The 24,953-nt window shown below is 36.9% G+C and overlaps 1 protein-coding gene across 2 annotated transcripts; it reads left to right on the top strand.

Annotated features, from left to right (window-relative positions):
• The first annotated feature begins 11 nt into the window (after positions 1–11).
• Positions 12–20,297, top strand: LOC135846543 (sodium-dependent phosphate transport protein 3-like). Of its 2 annotated transcripts, XM_065365704.1 has the most exons (10): positions 12–57; positions 136–845; positions 5,389–5,619; positions 5,709–5,883; positions 9,087–9,217; positions 10,811–10,931; positions 14,955–15,091; positions 15,193–15,335; positions 19,291–19,411; positions 19,954–20,297. In XM_065365704.1, the coding sequence occupies exons 2-10, from the start codon at positions 699–701 to the stop codon at positions 20,071–20,073; spliced, it is 1,326 nt and encodes a 441-aa protein (XP_065221776.1). In that variant the 5' UTR covers positions 12–57; positions 136–698; the 3' UTR covers positions 20,074–20,297. The 2 variants fall into 2 exon arrangements, with proteins under 2 accessions (XP_065221776.1, XP_065221784.1); XM_065365712.1 differs by lacking the exons at positions 9,087–9,217; positions 10,811–10,931.
• Positions 20,298–24,953: the final 4,656 nt, after the last annotated feature.

The raw sequence follows: 24,953 nt of genomic DNA, 5'->3' as shown, positions 1-24,953 counted from the left end.
GCTTTTTTCAAATTCCGTTTCCAACTCTGGGCCTTGGCCAGAAGAGCATAATCTTAGGTACAGGTGTTTTTAAAACTTTGATTAGGAATCGATATTAAATCTTTTGATCTTCTCTCTTTAAAAATCCAAAAACAGATTCGTTCCAAATTCGACTGATTTTGAAGTTCACCCATCAAACTCCGGCATGTTCAAGACAGAAACAATGGTGGTTTGCCTTCAACAACTACAGACCATCGAAGGAAAGCCGTAAAAAAAAAATCAGAAGGCCTAAATGCTATCTAGATATGATTCGCCTTATCATAGAGTGACGAGTGCCGTGAATACATTATAAGGTTATCACGTTTTGAAACATTTGCTACGCTCTTAAACCATGTTTTCGTAACACCTTTAAGCGGAAAAAACCGTCCAAGTACTTAGAAATGCACTATCTACTGTTCAAGATAGGTAATAAGTAAACAGGTTCCGCTTCTTAGAATAATTTTACATTCTGAATGCGTCGCATAAATTTTTGAAAACTAGGATAAGTAGGCAGGTACCTTTTGTAAAGCCGCGAGCTTATCTATGACGATTGTTCCTGACCTTTACAAAGTCATTTTTTTTTTACTTTCTGTAACTTTTTTTGTTCTATATGAACTACAGTGTAAGGTTCTGTGGTACAAAGTGAATATTTCGCGTATATTGGTCAACAGATCACCATCATGGATGAATCACCACCGGTATTATTTTTTTCCAAACGTCTTCTGGTAGCTGTTACGATATTCGTATCGTTTATCAATTTCCAGCTGTTGAAGAATAATATCAGTATCTGTATTGTTGAGATGCTGTCAAATAGAACAACAACAGGAGTAAGTTGAATTACCTACTTTTATTGGCTTTTTTCATATTTGAACAAAATGATGTAGGTGGGCGTCTTACTATATGTAGCTGCTGCGGGTAACCTACTTTTTCCAAACTAGTCAAGAAATTTCTAATCAATTAAAAAAAATTGAATAATTTGAAAATACTAAATTTAATATATGTATTTTTTAAAAATTAATTCTCACAAATGAAACTAATTATATTACCTACCTAATTATATTCAACATATTTATTTTAATTGTTGATTTTGATATAGTTTAAATTAGTGCGACTGGGTGTAGAAGAGGAGATAATAATCCCATCCACCTGAAAAAGGACACTTAGGGTGCATCCTCCCATTGTACTGTAAAAATTTGGACCCTGTAGGTCAATTTGGAGAGGCTGTGGGCTTTCCTAAACGTGGGTCGAAAGTCAAAAAAAGTTGTAGAACTCTGCCGCTAGGTAAGAGCCAAATTTTTGTACCAGAAACATAATTATTGAGGGCTCTTGAACTACTCGCACCATCGCTTCGCTCACGTGCTTCACCTGTATTTGGGGGGACCTAGTCCCACCCTGCACCCCTCTTGAGCATCGCCCAATTACCTCCTGCGGATGTCTTTTTTTGGTTCTGCACCCATTGGGCTTCGCCCAACTCTCTCCTTCCACTTTTTCATTCTTATGTTTGCGGGGGGGCGTTCCTCTGCACCCCCCTTGGGCTTCACCCAACTCTCTTCTTCAACCTTCAAAAAGACGTATGGTAACAAACCGTTCTTGACCCTGAAATGGGTCAAATGTTTTTTTTTTTTTTTTTGGAAAACACCTCGGATGCACAACGCGCGCCGAGGGTTTATTTTTATTATAAAAGAAAAAACAATCTTAATCTTAAGGCTACTAGAGTATAAAGAGTATAATCAACTATCTAAGTCTAATCTACAGCTTCACCCCAAGACTAAGACAAGGGATGAGAAGGGGAATGGGGGGAGGGAGACGGATTGGCCACCCTGACCCAAACCCCTAGGCCTAGGCGGTTGCCTAAGGCCCAGTTGTCACTTCCCAGGTTTCGTTTTCACGCGTACCTGTTCAGATCACGACCGAGCCACCAACCCGTCTCAGGGTGAAGTATGAAGGGGGAGAAATTTTGCCTAGGGGTGGTCCCAACAAGTTAAAAGCCACGAGGTACATTGGGATATTTGTGGGGCGGTCAGTGCTCTTGCTACTGACTTCTCACCAACCACCCACATGAAAAGATTGTTATATTTTCTACTACTAAGCTAAGCTATTATAATACAATTTTAAATATCTTGATCCAGGACTGTCTTCAAATCTTGACTTCTGGATGTTTCTGTTACTTCTTTTCTTCAGGTATTAATTTTTTGTTTGGGTATTTAAAAGAAAAAGATAAAAAATATTTACCAAAACTAGACAAGCGCAGCTGTAACAGTGTGGTGGCCTATTTCGTTACAAAAGTACAACCCAATTTCAAAAAAAGCAACACAATTTTGGATTTTGTCAGCAGAACGTGATTTTGATTTTGAAATCACAATGCGATTTCAAAAAAAAGCACAACGCAAATTTGAAAAAAAGCACAACGCAGTTTCCAAAAAGGTCAACGCGATTTTAAAAAAACACAATTCGGATTTCAAAAGCAGAACATGATTTTGATTTTGCAAGCACAACACGATTTCAAAAAAAAACAACTTCAAAAAAAAGCACAACGTGATTTTGAAAAAAAACACACCGCAACTTCGAAAAAATGAGTACAACAAGATTTTGTCGATTTGAAAAAAAAATAACACAACACAATTTTAAAGTGCTTAATTCTGAAAATGAAAACGTGATTTTAAAAAATAGCACAACACAATTCTGAGAAAAAAGCACAATGGGATTTTGAAAAAAAGCACAACGCGATTTCAAAAAAAAAGCACAACGCAATTTCAAAAAAAAACCAACGCAATTTCAAAAAAAAACCAACGCAATTTCAAAAAAAGCACATTGCAATTTTAAAACAAGAGCACAAATCAGTTTCAAAAATAAAAACATGATTTCAAAAAATAGCGCAACGCGATTTTGACTAAAAAAAGCACAGCGCAAATCTGAAAAATGAGCACAACGCAATTTTTAAAAAGAAGCTAAACGCAATTTCCAAAATAAAAACACCATTTTGGAAAAAAATCACTATGTGATTTCAAAAATAAAGCACAACGCGATTTTGAAAAAAAGCACAACGCGAATTTGAAAACAAAGAACAACAAGAATTAGAAATTAGAACACAATTTTGGAAAAAAGCTTAACACGATTTGAAAAAAGAAAGCACAACTCGAATTTGAAAAGAAGTAAGTACAATGCAAATTTGCAAAAAAAAGCACAATGCAAATTTGAGAAAAAGCACTGAGATTTTGAAACAAAGCACAACGTGATTTTTAAAAAAAGGCACAACACAAATTTGAAAAAAGCACCACACAACGCAATTTTGAAAAAAAGGCACAACGCAATTTTGAAAAAAAGCACAACGGGATTTCAGAAAAAAAGCACTGAGTTTTTGAAAAAAAGCACAAAGTGATTCTGAAAAAAAGCACAACGCGAATTTGAAAGAAAGGCACAATGCAAATTTGAAAAAAAGCACTACAAAATTTTGAAAAGTAGCACAACGCAATTTCAAAAAAAAAACACAACGCAAATTTGAAAAAAATAGCACAACGCGAATTTGAAAAAAAATCACTATTGAGTTTTTGAAAAAAGCAGAAAGCAATTTTGAAAAAAAACATGATTTTGAAAAAAAGGCACAACGCGATTTTGAAAAAAAAAGCAGAACAGGATTTTGAAAAAAGGCACAATGCAATTTTGAAAAAAAAGCACAGCGTGATTTCAAAAAAAAAGTACAACACAAATTTTAAAAAAAGCACAACGCGAATTTGCAAAAAAAAGCACCACGAGTTTTTGAAAAAAAGCACAACGTGATTTTAAAAAAAAAGCACAACGCAATTTTGAAAAAAAAGCACAATGCGAATCTGAAAAATGCACTACACGATTTTTGAAAAAAGCACAACACAAATTTGAAAAAAAAGCACTACGAGTTTTTGAAAAAAAGCACAACACGATTTCAAAAAAACAACGTGAATTTGCAAAAAAAAAGCACTAAGAGTTTTTGAAAAAAAGCACACCAGTCCCTAATCCAGTTGATCTCATCTGCAGCTCAACCTGGGTATAGCCAGCTTTTTAATTTCCAATTCTGAACATTTGGTGACTAGATTTTTTTTAGGATCATTAGGAAATTTTTCTTTAATGGTTTTTCATGGTACCGATCTTTGGTGACCATGTATAAGATAAAGTTTTCAGTTTTTTTGCCATTAAGTTTGCCTTCCTTTTTGATGTCTACTATACCCCATACCATAGCCCCCTTCTCCTCAAAGCATCTCTTTCTCCAAATTTTTGAGCAATTTGCTTAGCTACGCCTTGGGACATCTCGAAGTCTGCACTGACACAATGTGCCAGTGCATACTCCAGGTAGCAATGGTTCAGGTCTTCTTCAATTTCCTCCAGAGTAAACACGCCGTTGGAGGTTGTTTCCAACTTCCCCCAACAGGGTCAAATGGGGTTGGAAGGTTGAAACCTGCAAAAGGCACTTCGGGTACATCCGTCAAAAAACATGTAAAATAGACCAAAAATCCACTTTTTTGACCCTGGAGAGAGGTCAAATTGGGTCGGAAGGTTTAAACCTGCAATAAGTACTAACCGGGCACCCTTCCATTGTATTCTGAAAATTTGGACCCCCTAGATCAGTTTTAGGGGTTAGGGGGTCAGAAATATGGTTTAAATGTGGTTTTTTTCTCACCTAAAATGGGGTGGGGATGACCTAGGAAGCTGAAATTTGGATATGTTGATCACAATAGAGGTATTGACCAATGGCATGATTTTGAATCCTTTTTGTTCATTCGGGGCCATATTATGCCCCTCCAAAGAAATGACCTTTCTGTAATTTTCAACTTTGACCCTTTAAACTGAGGGGGTCAATTTGAGGTCCCAAAAGAATCACATTCCTCAAGTTTGAGTTGATTTAATTAATTAGAGCAGGTTCCAGATCATAAAATGTAAAACTCTCGATTGTGCTGAAACTTATGATCTTTTAAGAGCGGCGTTTTCGCCATTTCGCCTCTCTTTCTTACATATACACTCGTTCTGGCCTTCAAATTGGAGGCGAAAACGTATCGCCGTGTATATCCTCAGAATCATGATCTACTCGTATGAAGTGTAAGTGCCATTCAAAAAATTGAAAGCATTTTGTCTGCTCACTCCTGTTTGGCCCAGGCCTTAAAGGATAATGGCGGATTATTATTTAATGACGAATTGAAAATTTTTGAAATTTGAACCCCTCCCACATCCCTTCTCATTAAACTTGAAAAATTGGCACAACCTACTGGATAGGTCCAGCTAGCCTATGGCAATTGAGTAATGAATTCGAATCCGATGACGATACTTAAGATATAATTTTGTATAGTTGAATGTACGAGTATCTAAGTATACCCTTTGTTGATTCGTTAACGTATTTTTTAGCGACCAGATTTCGACTGGAACGCCGCTACCATTGGTATAATCCTCAGTTCCTCTTCTTATGGTGGTTTTCTTTCATTTGTGAGCGGATTTTTAGTACATAAACTTGGTGGATCAACAAATGCGTCATTATGTATGTTGATATCGGGCCTCACAACCCTAATACAACCGCTCGCGTTGCATCTAGATCTTTGGAGTTTCTTATTATGTCGATTTGTAACCGGAATATTTGAGGTAGGTACCTCCCTTTTGAAAAAAAAATCACTATCTTATTAAACCATGAAATATGATACAATTAATCGCGATTGTACATATGCGCGCAGTCATTCTTTTATGCAAGTACTGCGGATATAGCTGCACACTGGTTTCCAAGAAATGAAAGATCTATGCTTATATCATTCAGCTTTAATGGAGCTAACGTTGGCACAGCTATTGTGTATCCTTTCTGTGGATATATATCTTACAACTTCGGATGGAAAAATACATTCTATATCACAGGTACATATTATACTTAGTAAAAATTCATATCTAATCGTTGTAACATTCATTAAATCCCTCTCTAAGAGGAAACCGAATTTTCCAAAGGGATGACTATTGACCAATGGAACATGGAGCAAATCGCAGCCCTCTAGCCCTTTTTTAAAGGCTGCTAGGGGATGTCAAAGTTTTCATGTGAACTTAGAATATCACCCATTTCAGCAGTGGATTACTCGATGACCGCGATACCTACCAAACTGGAACTTTCTCCAATAGTTCCCTAGGGGGTTTGAAAGGCTTTTTGGTGATATCATAAAAATCAGTGTTGCCACTTTTTTTCGTATGAAAAATTAGCTTGAAAACTTTCAAAACAATAGCGTATACTTCCATCTTATATTATCAGCCAGTTTCTAGCATATCTATAGCCTTCAATAGCACCACATCTCAAAAGCAGATATTTTTATCTCGTATTCTGCACTCATGGTCCATGTTTCACAGGAATACTTTAGAACGGTCCATATGTAGCATCACATAATTCTCTTTCTCAGAGCTAGACTCATTGTTTGATTTCTCAGCACATTGGCTAGGTTATTAATGGCGCTATTTGCCATTCCAATCCGTGATTTAATTTCTTTATGATCTGTACCATCGTTATTTATCAGCGCTCCAAGGTATCTGAATTGATTTACATTTTCAACTTCTTGGGTTCCAATGTTGATTTTGACCTCTTTGAAGTCTCCTTTTGTAAATCTCATCACATTGGTCTTGCCTGCATTTATTTTCATTCCATATTTTAATCCAGCACTGTTGATTTAGTTGATCATTTTCTGCATCTGCGCTTCTGTTTCAGCAAGGATCACTTTTTCATCTGCATAACTTGTTTCATTTATTCTCTTGCCATTGATTTTGAATCCCATCTGGTTTCTGACTCGATCTCCAGGACTGACCAATGTGTATAATCTTCTTGCATGTTGCTTGAACCAGGTATTGCATGATGGCTTGGTATAAATACCACGTAAGTCCAAAATCCTACATTTTTCAGGAGAACAAAAAAACGTTTAAAACATTCATAAATTTTGTTATTTGCAGTTTTTGATTGCATTATTATATTTTAAAGGTCTTAATGGTATGGCCTGATGATATTTTACAGGTTGATAAAATAAAATTAGTTGATTAAAGCGCTTTGGAAGGACATACCTACTAGGTTTCTAGAGACGGCATACTAGGTTTCTAGAGATGACATACAAGATTTTCATCGTACTTACATACAACTTATGTGGTTTTTAACAAGGACTTATGAGGTTTTCAAATTTACAATTGATGAAATTCATGTACCTACTTACCTCGTAAGTCGGACTTATGTGTTTTTTAATGTTGGATTTTCGCCGATCAGAGCGCTAGGATACGTTTTAGACTTACGAGGTTTTTAAATTCGGATTCCTCGTTGTTTTTTAGTATAGAAACCACAAAAAAAGCATTTTCGAAAAAATCTGGACTTACAAGGTTTTTATACCAAGCCATTGATATTATTAGATCTTGTCTTTCTGCGAATTCTACGAGAATTTCACCTCTTTCATTCTGCTCTCCAAGTGCGTACTTCCCTGCAACTTGGCTGCCATGATCATTCCCAACTTTGGCATTGAAGTCTCCCATCAAAAACACAACATTGTTGTTTTTTTAGCAGCTCATTGTCATTACTTCTTCTAGGTCATTGTAGAAGTTGTTGATTTCTGCTGTACTGCTTTCTGCTGTGGCACATAAACTTGAATTATCACGATTGGTTTCGGCTTGACCTCCAATCTCACGAATATTATCCTCTCTGATTTTGGAATTATGGCACTGATTTTATCGCTGATTCTGGTATGAATTAATATATCCACACCTAGTTCGTGTGTGTGTCTTTTCCAGCGTAGATCATTTCGTAATCCTTATCTACCCAGTTTCTACCATTTCCAGTTCATCAGGTCTCGCTTATTCCTAATACATTGATTTGTAATCTCCTGGCTTCCATAACTACATTAGCGAGTTTTCCAATTCTGTACAAAGTTCTCACATTCCAGGTCGCAACATTGATGTTGTTCCACCTTGTTTTAACTCCACATATTCTTCGTACCCTTATCCAGCTGCCTTGGCGGATGAGTATCAGCCTGATGGAGACTTGGGGCCATTGCTCAATTGATGTCCATATAATTCTGGGGAGATATAATGGTGTTGGTTTCCCGTTGCCTTCCACCATGGGGGTTTGCTCCCTTAGCTGAATTTGCCAGTTTTTAGGCGCTGGTATTTGCCTTTTCACTCTGAAGCTCTTGAGCTTCCCTGGGCTGGAACGAGTGAGTTGTTGGTGTTCTGCAGCTGTTATGCATTCTTGTTTGTAATCAGTATTTATGTAGAGATTTGGCCTTCAGCTTGCCACTCCTCCCTGTCACTCCACCAACTGGAAAATTCTGCTTTGGCCATGTTTATTGATCCCAAGTCCATCGAACAGCAACATATTACCACCCCACACGACACGACGTGGATGCACAGAATACCCCTGGTGTTGTCTTCGCCTTCTCATCTGTCCTCGGGGACTGGCTCCTCTTGATGATGCGAGCTACTACCTAGAGACTACCTCTATCAACAACAGCCTGTGCCCTTGCGAGGCAATTTTGCTTAGAGGTAGTGAAAAATGAAAAAAAGTGAAAAATTCAATTTTCCTAAAATTTTGAAGTTGAAATAATAAACTCCTTCCAATTTTCGAGAGCTTTTGCCCTCACTTCGCTCTCGAGCCTGTTTGCTTTTCTTTTTTCAATTTTGAATTTTTCGAAGAAGAAGAAAAAAAAAGAAATCATCATTCGAATACCACTGTTTTTATGCCTCTCGGAATACTAATTTTCGAGAGCTTTTGCCCTCGCTTCGTCCAGCCTCGTTTGCTTTCTATTTTCAAAATTTTGAATTTTTCAACAAAACAAATTCACAATTCTAATTTCAAAATTTTGAAGCAAAATGATAAACTTCTAATAAGTAAATCATCGCACAGATAATATCGTTTTTTATAGACCTACATTTTGAAATACTGATTTTTGAGAGCTTTTGCCCTTGCTTCGCCAGAGACAGTTTGTATTTTTTTAAGGGGAAAAAATTAACAAAAATATTCAACTTTGATTTACTTACCTACTAACGAATAGGGGTGATCACAAACGCAGAAATACTTATGCACCGCTTCTTTCCTTTTTTTAAATTAGGGGCCATATCTGTCATCGTGTCAATAATGTGTTATATTTTTGTAAGAAATCACCCTTGCGAGGACAAATGGATTTCAAAAGAAGAACTTGAATACATATGCGATGGAACTGACACCAATTCAGAAGAAAATGTAATCAAGTTGGATTTATAAGTATAAAACCTCGATAAGTGCAAACTCAAGGGACCGGAGAAATTATTGCACTTATCGAGTTTTTCATTCAAGGGCCGATTCCGCATACTTTTTTGCATAAGTATTAAGCGGCAGGCAGAATTTTTAAGCAAGGTTCCACACGCTTCAAGTTTACTTGATTCAAGTACATTTACAAGTACTTGATCATATCTAATCAAATAAATTTACATGTATATTCATTATTTTTCATCATGAAATGGAATGTAACTTGAAAAAAATCAACGCAGTTTCTTGAATAATTAAATAAACTAGCAGCGTGTAAACTCCGCTTAAAAACTTGTAAATCTTTGCATCTTCGGATCTGGAGATCTACTGTACAGAATTAGATGAAATTTAAAATATAGATATAATGTACTTTGAAACAATTAGAAGAAAATGTCGGATGCGATTTTCATTTTGATTGAATATTTTTCGCAGAATTTGAAATTGAAAATCAACGAAATTTGAACACTTTTCAATCATTGTTCATTCTGAAACTATTCAAATACATAATAATTAAATCCCATCCAACATTTCTTTCTAATTGCTTCATAGTATCTATATTTGAAATTTCATCGATTTTCGTCAGATAGATCTCGAGATATCAACACTCGAAAATCAGGCGGACCAGGTATGCATTGTGTATGCGGAATCGGCCCTTAATTAAAGAGGTTTGCACTTTGCAAGGTTATTTTTCCACAATTTGCACGGATCGAGGTAAATAAATAATATTTTAGAAGAACATATTTTCAAAACACAGATTTATCCAAAAATTGGCGACGTGAAAATTTTCAATTGCTCAGTGGAACCCAAAAAGTGGTTTCGGATGTTCATGGCAATCACCTAGATCAACGTAGAGTCTTGAATACTATTTTTTGGAAGTGGCCTATTTTCCCCAAAAACATGGGAGAAAGAGAGAAAACCGCGACATTTTCAAAAATGCCCTCTCTTTGAGTACGTAGGCTACCCATGTTTCCCTGCTTGGGGCTAATACTTCACCATTTGCCCGGTAAAGTTTTGGGGTGGTGGTGGTGATGATAGTGGACAGATACCTATTTAATAAGTTCATAAGAAAAATTGTAAGAAACAGAAGAAAAATTTATCTTGAAATGAATTGTTGACTTCACTAAACATAGCCAGTTGATAATTGCTGCACATACTTGAAATTTCTACCCCCCACCTTCAAAAAAATCGCCTCTTTTTTGCTATTAGGTACATAATAAATGATATCGAATAAAAAGATGGAAGCAAAAATCAATCGCACAACTTACATTCAATTATATCCAAATCTCCCAATCAGTTGGACAATTTCCTCTCGACCCTACCCCTCCCTAAATCTTCTAGTTTTGTGTTTGCCTTGAAAAAAAATTGGCTGGGGGGGTATGGTGGCGGCGGTGGTGTCGTCATGAATGAAAAATGCCTGGTAAAAACAATCTTTCAACTCTGTGCACACTACTGCTTGGGGCAGTGAGGCATCTCGCCAGCTTTTTCTGAGATACCTCTAACTCCAAATAATGGTCTTCATTGTATTTCATCAGGTATTTCTTTTTACAGTTGCATCATCCATACCAAAGTATACTCACATCAAAGGCAGTTATTTCTTTATATTTACTTGTATTCGCATACATGTGGATCGATTCGATTTTTGTGACATTTCTACCTTTATATATCAGAGGCAAGTCTAGACCCAACCCAACTGAAATGTACATAGAAAGAACCAGACAAGTCACTTTTTTAAACTTTTGTGTTACCGTGTTTTACAGTACATACCTAATAATCCTCTAATTTTGTAGGTTGTGAATTAATCCGCATGTAGAGAAAACCTACTAGTTTAAATATAAAAAATCAGAAGTGTTTCCCAATTGGTTTTTGCCGGTAGTGATCCATTACTGCTACATACTTGTGAGTGGGTTTCCCTGTAGTGAAAAATCAGTGGAACAACTGTAGTTGTCCCAATAATTTTCCCTATCAGAAAATGCCATTAGTTAGTAGTGTAGTAGAGAATCACCACTGGCAAAAAACTGCTGGATAACACTACTGATAAGGTAGTAGTGTTGACAGTGAAGATTCACTACTAGGAAAATAGTGTAGTAAGGAATCACTATTGGCAAAGAACTACTTGTGGTAGGTAGGTGCAGATACCTACAGAGTAGTAGTGAATCTCTACAGGACCTTATAATTTCAAATCAGATTCATCACTTTTCTTGAAAATTCAGGATTTTCCTCAATTTTTTCCTAACAAATAATGCTGATTTTCGAAGTAAAATTTACAGATGTGGTCTGTCGTTCAATGTTGTCGTTCTAAGGACTAAAATAGTCCTTAAATCACCTGTTGTTCAAAAACCATTATTTTGTCATGGCGTTGTCCTGTCGTGGTCCTGTTGTGCAATTCACTTATTCTGTCGTTCAATTAAAGTTTTCCTAAAAACTACTGCTAACAATGGGTTTTTTGTCTGGGTGAAAATTAGTCTACATATTAGTAACACTTTACTACCCAATATCCTATACATCAGTACTGTGTGGTGGCATTCCTACTCCCTGCAGTAGAGCTGTATAAAGTTTTTGTGACACATCAGTATTGTGTAGTGTAATTATGGTATCCAACTTCCTTTTCCAACATACAAAGGGTGTTCCAATAGTAACCCCTCCACACCCATAACTTGCTGTCTAATTATCTTACCAAAAAAATGAATAGCTCATAAGAAAGAGAATTTTATTAGCTTTAAAATGATATATTACATTTCAACATAATCGCTGTTTTTTTTGATACATCTCTGCCAACGTGAAATTAGTTTACTCATAACCGTTTCATAAAATTCAGGGGGATGGGAACAGAACCATTTGTTCACTGCGCGCTGCAATTCTTGGTCTGATGCATAGCGCTTACCTTTTAAACCCTTCTTCAGATGTCTGAATAAATAAAAATTGCATGGGGCCAAATCTGGTGAGTAAGGAGGATGAATAGCAACTTCGAATCCGTTTGCCTCAATTGCCCCTTTTGTGCGTGCAGCCGCGCACTTATGTGTGGTCTTGCATTATCATGTTGCAGGATAAACACAGGATGATCGCCTCGTACGCGGTTCAAACAACATTTCAACTTCTTTAAAGTGCTTACATAAGTCTCTGAATTGACTGTATTCCCTTTTGGCAGAAATTCTCTGTGCACTAGGCCCTCCATATCCCAGAACACTGTCAGGATCAATTTCCCTGTTGCTCTCAGTTTTCCTCTTTGGGTGGGGTGAACTGGAATAGCGATATTGTTTTGAAGTCTCCTTTAATTCTGGATCATAATGGCATACCAAAGATTCATCTCCGGTCACAATATTCTGAATAAACATCTCACCTTCACAAAAATACCGCGCCAATAGCTGTTCAGCTGCTTCCTTTCACGCCAACTTCATTTCATTGGTCAGCAACTTTGGGACCCACTTAGCACAAAGTCGACGATAACCCAGCTTTTTAATCATTCTGTTGACTGTTCTAAGCCTGATTCCAGTCTGAGCGGCGAGTTGTCGCTGCGTTAAATGCTGATTTTCCCAAATTTTTTGGTCAATTTGATCCATCAATTCAATTGATTGCCGCAGTTTTGGGCACCCTGATCGTGGTTGGTCAAAAATTTTAATCGGCTCATTCTTCACCATACAAGCCCAGTACTGTACCGTACCGATATCAAAAGTTTTTTCCTTAAATTGTGACTTTAAATGCCGAAAAATTGCGATTGGAGTAACACCTTCATTAGTCAAACATTCCATTACTACTTTCTGCTTGTACCAAGTGCCCACATCACGTTTTGGTAAATCAGCCATAACTCACGAACACGTGGACATACGACAATGGTAAACACATCACTGTTTAGCTGATGAAATTTTCTATCAAATGAGTGTAAAACCAGTTCGCTACATTCACCACAGGGTGCCCTAGCGAGGAGGAGGGGTTACTATTGGAACACCCTTTGTACTACAGCAACTCCACACCCTGGGCACAATGTACTATATTCTTCTGCCAACACAACTACTGCCCAACATGACCATGTCATCCAAAACTATAAAAGTCCACCTGCACACAACATTAGCACACCACTGGGAATAGGGAGATATAATATTCCTATTGTACACACCAGTCCAGAAGAGGGTCACAGTACATCAGTGTACAATGGTTGGAACATACAGCCCAGGCTTTCAACCCTACAACTTCTCACCATCAACTGTCACACCAACATACAATGGACTACACAAGCAGCTTCCAGGTCCAGTGCTCCCCAAAATTTGATCCAGGTAGCTATTAGCAAGGCGTACCTACCAATCAACTTTAATAAAACATTGCTAAAAGCTAAGCCGGTAGCAGACACCTTTGAGTCACAAAAACAGAATACAGTTCATCCACGCATGGAGGTGTGACTCCAAGCTCTGTAGCTTTGGAAACACCAAAACAAGATCATTCAACCTTCTCCATTGGGGATAAGCTGGGCATCAAAAAACCACCGTCAAACTATTCACCAATGGGACCATAACATCTTGGAGGATGTAAACTGACAAATAATATTCCTAAGGACCAGCTTCCCCTCAACTCTCAAAAAGAGTAGCACTGAGTTCTCCACCTCTGTGGTGTACCATCACTAGGAAGAGGCCTCAAAGGAGGCTAAACCCAGAAAGATAATCTCAACAGCCCAGGGATAGTTGCTCACTCAAGGAGGCCTGGAGAATCCATACTCCCATTACTCCCTGATATTCAGTGACCACATCTACATACCTACTATGCAATACCTGATACTTCGTGGAATCCAAGAGCGATTCTATGCCCCAGTCAGTGCTGCCAGTGTGGGGGATCTTCTCCCATGCAAACAATATCTTGACATACACAAACCAACACCTCATGATGTCGAGACCAGACTCATCTCCTCTGCTGCAGAAGTAATGAGGAGAAGAATCTTGGGAAATATGGCTTTAACAACAGTCGAGTCCAATAGCCTATGGTATGTGTCCATCCTCAGCATTCAAAATTACTCCAACCTTATCCACTATGTAAGGTGGGGCCGAGTTTTCACACTTTCACACATAAGAAATCATATCCTTTTGGACAATCCTGCTCTAGGAGATCTCTTTGTGAGGTAGTTAAGGGTACAGTGGTGCCCGGAGACCTCCTAGGCCTACCCCTAAATGGGAGACAGGTTTACACATCAGTAGTGTGTGGTGAAATATCCTGGCATGGCAGTAAGGTTGCAAAAATTTGTTACCTACACACAAGTAGTGTGTAGGGTAAACATGCTACCAGCATGTAGGACATGGAGTAGTAAACTGTTACTGATATGACTCACTATAATTTTTCACTCCTCAGTGTGAATTCAATTCGGAGTTGACAAACAAGTGTTGCACTCTGGTGGTGGAATGCATGAAATACATGTTATCATGCTAAAAGGAGGATATTTGCATACTCACTCACGCTTCCGCACGCACACACTCGACTTGTCGAGATGCGATTCTCAATGAAATGTCCCCCGTTTAGTAAGTCGATGGTGGTGCCGCCACAAGATGTCAACTCCGAATTTGACCCTATATAAACTCATTTTTGAAAATTTTTGACTTGTCTGATTCTTTCCATGTGGTCTTTCAGCTAATAAAAATACATTATCAGAACTCTTGCAGTCACCAAAAAACTGTGCACAGTTAACTCATTTTATTTTATTTTTAACTCATTTCAGATCACACTCAAAATCAAAATGTCGACGAAATAGGGCTGTTAGCTCTAATACCAAATTTGGTTTTTGTTTTCGTGGTACCACTAGCTGGATTTCTTATAAACTTCTGGGACAATAAGGATACCACTACATTTACTCAAGTAGGTAATCACAAGAAATATTTCTCTTTTACTTACTTTATTGCGATTGCATGATTTAAAAAAATAAATGGGTAAGTATTAAACAACTGAACTTTTTACAGATTTGTAAAATTGTGACATCATTCGCTTGCATGGTATCAATCATTACTTTAATAGCAATTGCGTTGATTTCTAGTTTTACCATTAAAATGATACTAATCGTCATTATTGAAACTGCAATGGCATTCCTTTCGCTAGTCTTACAGTAAGTATGGTGACAACTCTCAAACATCAAGTTACCTATCCCTCATAGAAAATCACTACTAGTGACTTCAAAAAATTACTAGTGATACCGAAAACGTTACTAACGCTTGTACTGACACTACTAGCGACCAACTAGACACTACTAGTGACCAACTAGACGCTACTAACGACCAGCTTGACGCTACTAGCAACCGACTTGACATTACTAGCAACCAGCTTGACGCTACTAGCGATCAGCTTGGCACTACTAGCGACTGACTCAATGTTACTAGCAAATGATTTAATGCTACTGATGGCCAAGCTGACACTAGTAACAACTGAACTGACACTACTAACAGCTATGGCAGGTACCTACAATCAGTGAAAATTAAATTAAAGAATTACCAAAATCCAATAAAATCCATGTTTTTTTTTTAAATTATGAATTTTGAAAAGTTTCCGCTTGGGCCAGATCATTTTCCTTTTCTTTCCTCCGACCAAAATTAGATGTAGTAGCAAAATTTGCTTCTCAAATCACAAATAATGCTGTTTTTTTACTTGAATTTTTTGTAAAAAAGGGTCCTCCGATGCATTTTAGTCAAACTACCAGAAATCCTCAATCTAAAAACGGTCTATTTTTCGCCAAATATCTGGAAACAATCATTTAACATTTAAATTTTTTGCCAAATTGGTTGTTTGTAAAAATATATATACAAATTATATCCTGAAAAAAATGAAGAATTGTCGATTGTCAAGAGCTTTTGTTGTGGCTTGCTCAGTTGCTTGCAGGGATGGAAATTTTCAACCAAAATGAATTTTAACCGCTAAAATGATGAAAAATCTGTAACCATAACCATTACCGTAGCCAAAATTGAAGATTGCATTTTTTTAAACCATAACCTTAACCAAAATTATTGGTATTAATTTTTTTAACCATAACCATAACCGACTCATTTCATTTCGGTTACAGTTATTTTTTTGGGAAAAATTTTCATTTTTTTTCTTTTAAAATGCGGCACTTTACATGACTTTTTAAATTTTAATTCAAATTTTTTGCAATTTTTTAAAAACAAATGAAACTGAAAAGACTTTTCTTGGAAATTTGCGTCTCTTAATCTCTTTTCATCCTTGTTGAACCAAATCACATATCCATTTATAGGCAAATAATGATGTTGGTTGCAAATTGTCACTTGTGGGAGGGGAGTACACTCCAGGAAATTGAGAAAATTTCGAGTAATTTGTTGCAAAAGTTTACGATTTTGGATTTTTTTTTTTTAATTTGAGATTAGTAAAAACTTCATTTATTTTTCCACTTCATTGCTTTGGATTTGGAATTCCCCCTTTGTACCTTGTCGATTCAGAAGGTTGAACTTATGACAGGATTAAATTTTCAAAGTAGACAAAGTTTTGAGTAATTCTTTGTAAAAATTGATTATTTTCAATTTTTTTTTGAGTTTGAGATTTGTAAGAACATCATTTTTCATTTGATCGCTTTTATGTTTGAATTTTGGAGTAATTTGTTGCAAAAATTTACGATTTTCAATTTTTTTTTTGGAATTTGAGTTCATTTTGTAAAAACATTATGTTCCATTCCCTCCCTTTGAACTTTTGCTGGAAGCTCCCCCTCAGCTCAAAAAATGGTGACATTCGATTGGGTGGGTGGGTGGGTGGGGGGGGGGAGCTTGATGAAGTTTTGAGTAATTCCTTAAAAAAATTGATTTTCGTTTTTTTTTGGGAATTTAAGATTTAAAAAAACATCATTTCCCATTTCCTTGCTCTGAACTTTTGCTGGAAGCTCCACCTGAGCTCAAAAAATGCTGACATTTGATTCCTTAGCGGGGGGGGGGGGGGTAAATTTAACAAAGTTTCGAGTAATTCGTTGCAAAAATTGGCAATTTTCAATTTTTTTTTGAATCGAGATTTATAAAAACACCATTTTTCATTTCGGGACTTAGACCTAAGCTGCAGCTGCAGGTGCATTTTTTGAAATTGAGGTATAAATAAGTTTGATTTTTTGGCAAATAAAAAGAAAAAAACTGTAACCCTTATTTTTAACCATAACCTTATTCAATTGTTTAGGAAAAAAATCTTCTTATTTGCCATTCACTCGAATCCGAGCATCGTGACTATGGAGTGTCTCCAACTAGCTCCCTCCAGCTTTCCCTGTCTTCAGCTTCTCTGGTACACTCTCCCAGGGTGAGTCCTGTAGCCTTCTTTATCAGGTCCGTGTACCTTGTGGGCGATCTTCCTTGTGACCTCTTTCCTTCCATGTGTCCTTGAACAGTGAGTTTCTCCAGGTTATCCTGGCGTACTACATGTCCAAAATATCTCAGGATCCTTCTTCTTACGATGGTGCTGAGTCTGTCTTTCCCATCTAGTTCTCCCAGTATTGACACGTTCGTTCTCTTCTTGGTCCACAAGATTCTGAGCATTTGCCTATAGCAATACATCTCAAACGCATCTATCCGACCTTAATCCGCTTTCTTCACTGTCCATGTTTCCGACGCATACAGGAATATGGAAAATACAAGCATTTTTACCATCTTTAATTTTGTCTTCTTGGCGATTTCGTGGCTTTTCCAGATTTGATTAAGTTTCCCCACAGCCGTCTTTGCGATTGCTGCGCGTCTCCTTATCTCATCTTCCGATCCTTCCCTGTTGGTTATCAACGAGCCCAGATATATGAAGCTTTGTACCACTTCTACTCCATCTATTTCTCGCAGCTCAGGCTGGTTGTCGTTCGCCCTGTCTATTACCATCATCTTGGTCTTTGACTTGTTCACCTTTAGGCCCTTGGTCAAGCTCGCCCACTCAATTTCGCCAAGAATCTCCTTCATATATCGTCGCTGTTTTCAGTCAGTATCGTGGTATTGTCTGTGTATCTCAAATTTGATATTTGTCTGCCTCCTAGCGTTACCCCTTTTTTCCATCCATCCTGGGCTTCTCTCATTATCCATATTCCATTCTCCATACGCATTGAACAGTATTGGACTGAGGATACATCCCTGCCTCACTCCTTTGCACGTCTTGAAGTGATCCGTTAGTTCCCCTTCTACCTTCACCTGCACTATGTTGTTCTTGTACAGGTTCCTCATCAGATAACCTCTAAAAATTAACCAATATTTTTGTGCTCAAAACTGAAATCTCAAAACCGTAACCGATATTTTTTTCATTTCAGTTTCCATCCCTGGTTGCTTGGGCCCTATTTATATTTTTAAAATGCGGAGGGGGAGGGGAGAGGAATGGAAAAAGTCAATGATTTTTGCAAATAAAGCCTAAATTCCAGTGGAAAAATGAAAAACAAATTTCGAGGTACCAGCCCCCTCGGAGGGGGGGACGACGGTAAGGGGACGAGGAAGTGTCCATTTTTGCAAAGAAATATCGAATACGAGTGTATGAATTATGATATCCATTTAATTTTTATCTAGAAATATTAACACACCAAAAACAGTTTTAATTTTGTAAAAAATCATTAAACTTGAAATTTTTATAAGTCCAGAGTGGTAAAAAAGTGCATATAAATGTTTGAAACACCTCATCTTCCAACTTACCCAGTGGCCTAGTTGATTAAGCAGCTGACTAGCGAGTGAGGGATTGCAGGTTCAAACCCCACCCCAGGCATGAATATTTTTTTGATTTTCAAAATTTTTTTGGGGAGAATTCGTTGTTCTAGGAGGGTCTACGAGTAAATAGCTGCCATTAACATGCTTTTGTCATGATTTTCAGTGCAAAATGCGCAAATTTGCGCGTGTCACTACCATTGACAAACGTTACTAGTCATTAGTAACGTCTGTCAGTAGTAGTGACACTACTTGCAGAAAAAGTTACTAGTGTTTTTTTTTTTAGTAATAACGCTAGTCGTGATTTTCTATGAGGGTAAGTATATGTACTCCATTCAATACGAAGAATTTACTGAAACCATTTTATGGCTTCATTTTTTATTATATGTAAGTATGTAGGTAATTTTTTGTTTATAGATTCGTCCCATTCAAGCTGTATCCGGATAGCTCCAGCTTCATTTTCGGGTTCATTATTGCTGTTTTCTCAATCAGCGCTGTGCTATCGCAAAACGTTATGAGCCTCATCGTCACAAATCATGTTAGTATTCATTGATCTCGCTTAAATATTACCTATTACCTAATGAAGATAATGGATGATCAAAAAAGTATAGGTAAACATGGGGATTTCGTTGTGTGAGCACTTTATCGAAGTACCTACCTACAAAGTGAAATGAAAATCGTTTTTAAAAAATCGAAAAATGACGGACGAACAAATGAAAAAATTGTACAACATTTAGCCAGACGTTTTTCGTAAGGACATTTTGGTAAAATCCACATTCATCAAAATGAACTCGACGAAATGGCTCAGAATTACTTTGCAAAAAGTTAAAATTGTTAGGTATTGCTTTTGTCCATAATTATCACAACTCAAAAGAATAACACGAAAATTGAACGAATTGTTGAATCATCACTTGTAGGGCAAAGACTTGATAGCAAAAATGTGGGGGGAAATCCGAAAGAAATTCATAGGTACCTATCAAAATCAAAAATTACTCCAAAGAGCATAATGGGAGTAGTATGTAAGAACCTTCAAACTGCTTCACACAAATTTGAAAGCCCTGCTGATTTTTTTTTTTTTAGACTGTCCAAGAATGGAATTTTTGTTTCGTCGTATCATGTGGAATATTACTACTGGCTGCGGTTGTATTTGAGAAGTTTGGATCTTGTGAAAAAGTCGAAACACATAGTGAAAAAAAATGATTTTTGAAATCGGTTGGAACTATAGAGAATTTTTTAGTCAAAACATCGGATACATAATACCTACTGTCTATAAATACTTATAAGTACCTAATTACTCATTCCTTATCACTTATAAACACTTCACATAGGTATTAGGTATTCATTAGTTAATACATAACATAAATACAAGCAATTATTCCTTATCATTTTGTAAACACTTCGCATTAAACGATTTTTAATACCGAGTCGGTCTTAAAAATAACATCAGTTCTATACCTGCACCTACGGATTATTGGATTAGGTACATAGATAAACTTAAATATTTCTTCAAGGTTGAACTCCACTGAATTTACAGTCATGATAGACTGCAGTGAATTTTTGTAGCTCGGCATCCAAGGCATCTCAACAGAAAAAGTGGAGAAAATTTGAAAAAAATAAAAGATAAAATATCTTGAGAAAAACAAAAATTCCAGTGATTTACTTTTGTGACAGATTCCAAAAATGTTAGATTCTGAAATTTCATCAAAGATAAAAACTGAAGAATTAAGTAGAAAATTTTTCGGGTTTTTTAAATTGGCAGTGGCCGTAAAAAGTTGAGACCTGATATTTTTCGATGTTTTGGCGCAATTAATATGAAATATTTGAGAAGGAATCATTTTCAAAACACGATTTCACTCTAAAATATAAGTGGTTTGCAAAGTTTTAACCATACAGTAGAACTCTAAAAGTGGTCTTAAATTTTGATGGCAATACCCTTGGTCGATGCAAAATCTCAAATGGTATCTTTTGGAACTGGCATATTCGTTCTAAAACAGATAAAGTGGGAACCAGAGCGAAAAAAATACGATTTTTTCGAAAATGAAGGCAAGTCCAAAGTGTCGGAAATGGGACCATGATTTTTTCACTTTTCATAAACTTAGCCGATTTTTTGCATGGGTATAATAAATATGGACCCCGAAATTTTTTTTTCGTCTAATTTCGATTCAATGGTTTTTAAAATGCCGAGAAAAGAAGACAAGTCCAAAGCATTAAAAAACATCTTTGAATAAATTTTTGTACAATTTTCTGAAATATTTATTCATTTTTTGAGGGGGTCCATATTTGTACCCGAGTCCATATTTGTACCACATTATGTCACTTTTCTAAATTTCAAATTTCTCCGTGAGTTTTCGACAAACAAATTTTTTTTACACAATATACTAGAGTCTTTGGCCTTTTGAATGGTATATTTGAAAAAAAAATTTGATAATTTTTTCTACCCTTTATAGTCCGGCATATGAGAATAGGAGTAATTGCACCCCCCCCCCCCCCGCCGATCCTCCGGGACACTTTTTTTCTTAAAGGGGACATCCTAAGGAACACTTTAAAGCAAAGTTGCCAAAAAAAAAGTTGGCCTTACTTACAAAATGGCGGCCACTTTGATTGACAGGTCAGCCAAAATCGCAGATTTTGCGTTTTAATATAGGACTTGCACGAACTTTTTCCAACTTTACAAAGGTAGATCGAAAGATCATGCAAAAATTTATCACCTGTCAAAATTTCAAGTGCTAAAGTGCGTTTTTCGATTTTTGGTGAATTTTTGAAAATCGAATTCAGGCCAAAAATGAGGGAAAAAATCAAAATTTCACCAAATTGACCAAGAGAGCTGAAATTTGGGATATACACTATTTTCGACATGCCAAATCGATTGGAAATGGTTTCAACCCGTTTTGAGCAGTTCTGGAGCCTCCAGCAGATTTTTGAAACTCGAAATTCCAACAAAATTCCATCAAATTGAAGTTTTAAAGCTGAAATTTATTCTAAAAACTAATTTCAATACGCTACGAAGTACTGCAGGTGAATTTCAAGTCGTTTTGGAGCCTCCAGCGACTTTGTGAAAATTCCTGAAACCTCCAGCAGATTTTTGAAACTTTAAATTTTCATAAAATTTCATCAAATGGAGATGGAAAGCTGAAATTTACTCTATGTATACTCCATTTTTAACAGCCTCTGAAGACGACTTCAGGTGGATTTCAAGTCATTTTAGGGCCTCCAGCGACTTTTTTGAAAATTACTGGAGCCTCCAGTAGATTTTTGAAACCTTAAATTCCTGCAACATTAATGTATCAAATGAAGTTGGCAAGCTGAAATTTACTTCGCAGACTACATGGTGCTTTCAAATGGTTTTGAAGCTTCCAGCTATTTTTTGGACCTTTCAAAAAGTTGCTGGAGGCTCCAAAACGACTTGAAATTCACTAGCAGTCAACTTCGTAGCGTAATGAAATTAGCTTGCAGAATTAATTTCGACTCTCCATCTTGATTTGATAAAATTTTGGGGAAATTTAAAGTTTCAAAACTCTACTGGAGGCTCCAGTAATTTTGAAAAAAGTTGTTTGAGGGTCTAAAATGACTTGAAATCCACCTGAAGTCGTCTTCAGAGGCTGTTAAAAATGGAGTATACATAGAGTAAATTTCAGCTTTCCATCTCCATTTGATGAAATTTTGTGAAAATTTAAAGTTTCAAAAATCCGCTGGAGGTTTCAGGAATTTTCAAAAAGTCGCTGGAGGCTCCAAAACGACTTGAAATTCACCTGCAGTACTTCGTAGCGTATTGAAATTAGTTTTTAGAATAAATTTCAGCTTTTCAACTCCAATTTGATGGAATTTTGTGGGAATTTTGAGTTTCAGAAATCTGCTGGAGGCTCCAGAACTGCTCAAAACGGGTTGAAACCGTTTCCAATCGATTTGGCATGTCAAAAATAGGGTATATCCCAAATTTCAGCTTTCTTGGTCAATTTGGTAAAATTTTGATTTTTTCCCCTCATTTTTGGCCTAATTTCAATTTTCAAAAATTCACAAAAAATCGAAAAATGCACTTTAGCACTTGAAATTTTGACAGGTGATAAATTTTTGCATGATCTTTCGATCTACCTTTGTAAAGTTAGAAAAAGTTCGTGCAAGTCCTATATTAAAACGCAAAATCTGCGATTTTGGCTGACCTGTCAATCAAAATGGCCGCCATTTTGTAAGTAAGGCCAACTTTTTTTTTGGCAACTTTGCTTTAAAATGTTCCTTAGGATGTCCCCTTTAAGAAAAAAAGTGTCCCGGAGGATCGGCGGAGGGGTGCAATTACTCCTATTGTCATATGCCGGACTATTAAAGCCAAAAAGCTAGAGGGGGGTCCATATGTGTACCATCTCCTCTACCCAACAAGGGAACCTCTTGAGGTGTCCGCCTCCGATTTGAACGGGATCGCGTTTTTTGGAAAGAGAATGTTCTAAAATCCCCAAATCCAAAATTTCAGCTGCCCAAGTTGTATTTTTCGATTTTTAGCGAATTTTTGAAAATCTAAAATTGAGTATTTTGGTGATTTATGCTTTTTTTTTAAAAAGTACGTACTTGATCAGCAAAAATGTTCATTTTTCAATTTCTCCAGAATTTTGAATTTGCTCCAGTAGGCGTGAATACGAAGTTGGGCAGCTAAAAATCGAATTGTGTGTTATACTCGATCTGTTTAACGAGTTTATCCACATTTGAGTCAATTTTGGGAGGGACACCTCAAGAGTTGTTTTTTGACCAGCTTTTTTCATAATAAGAAATCCAAAAAAATAAAAAAATTTACCGTTTGCGAGGAAATTTTCGAAATTATTGCGAGTCGCAGTATTTCGTCATGAACTAACCCCACGAGGGAGAATTTCGCCATTTCCAGTTATTCTGGAGGCTCCAGCGCGATTTTTCAAGTTCTCCAGAATTTTGAATTTTCTCCAGAAGGCGTGAATATGAAGTTGGGGAGCTAAAAATCGAGTTGCATGTTATACTCGACGGGTTTAACAAGTTTATCCACATTTGAGTCGATTTTGGGAGGGACACCTCAAGAGTGTTTTTTTGACCAGCTTTATTTCAAAATAAAAATACCTATTCAAAAATCAAAATTTTATCATTTGCGAGGAAATTCTTGAAATTTGCGCGAACCGCAGTATATCGTCATGAACTAACCCCACGAGGGCGAATTTCGCCATTTCCAGCTATTCTGGAGGCTCCAGCGCGATTTTTCAAGTTCTCCAGAATTTTGAATTTGCTCCAGAAGGCGTGAATATGAAGTTGGGCAGCTAAAAATCGAGTTGTATGTTTTACTTGACCTGTTTAACGAATTTATCAACATTTGAGCCGATTCTAGAGCGGACACCTCAAGAGTGGTTTTTTGACCAGCTTTTTTCATAATAAGGAATCCGAAAAGATCAAAATTTTACCGTTTGCGAGGAAATTTTCGAAATTTACGCGAATTGCAGTATTTTGTCATGAACTAACCCCACGAGGGAGAATTTCACCATTTCCAGCCATTCTGGAGGCTCCAGCGCGGTTTTTCAATTTCTCCAGAATTTTGAATTGGCCCCAGAAGTCGTGAATATGAAGTTGGGGAGTTAAAAATCGAGTTGTGTGTTATACTCGACCTGATTAACGAATTTATCCACATTTGAGCCGATGCTGGAGCGGACACCTCTCAAGAGTGGTTTTTTGACCAGCATGTCATTCGAAATTTGCGCGAATCGCTGTATTTCGAACACAACAAACCCCTCTTGAGGCCGAGTTCCGCCATTTGCAGCCATTCTGGAGGCTCCAGCGCGATTTTTTAATTTCTCCAGAATTTTGAATTTGCTCCAGAAGGCGTGAATATGAAGTTGGGCAGTTAAAAATCGAGTTGTGTGTTATACTCGACCTGTTTAACGATTTTATCCACATTTGAGCCCATTCTGGAGCGGACACCTGAAGTGTGGTTTTTTGACCAGCTTTTTTCATAATAAGAAATCCAAAAAAATCAAAATTTCACCGTTTGCGAGGAAATTTTCGAAATTTGCGCGAATCGCAGTATTTTGCCATGAACTAAGGCCATGAAGGAGAATTTCGCCATTTCCTGCCATTCT

The sequence above is a fragment of the Planococcus citri genome, chromosome 1, assembly GCF_950023065.1.
Source record: "Planococcus citri chromosome 1, ihPlaCitr1.1, whole genome shotgun sequence".
NCBI classification, from domain to species: Eukaryota; Metazoa; Arthropoda; class Insecta; order Hemiptera; family Pseudococcidae; genus Planococcus; species Planococcus citri.
This window is presented reverse-complemented; position numbering and strand designations above follow the sequence as displayed.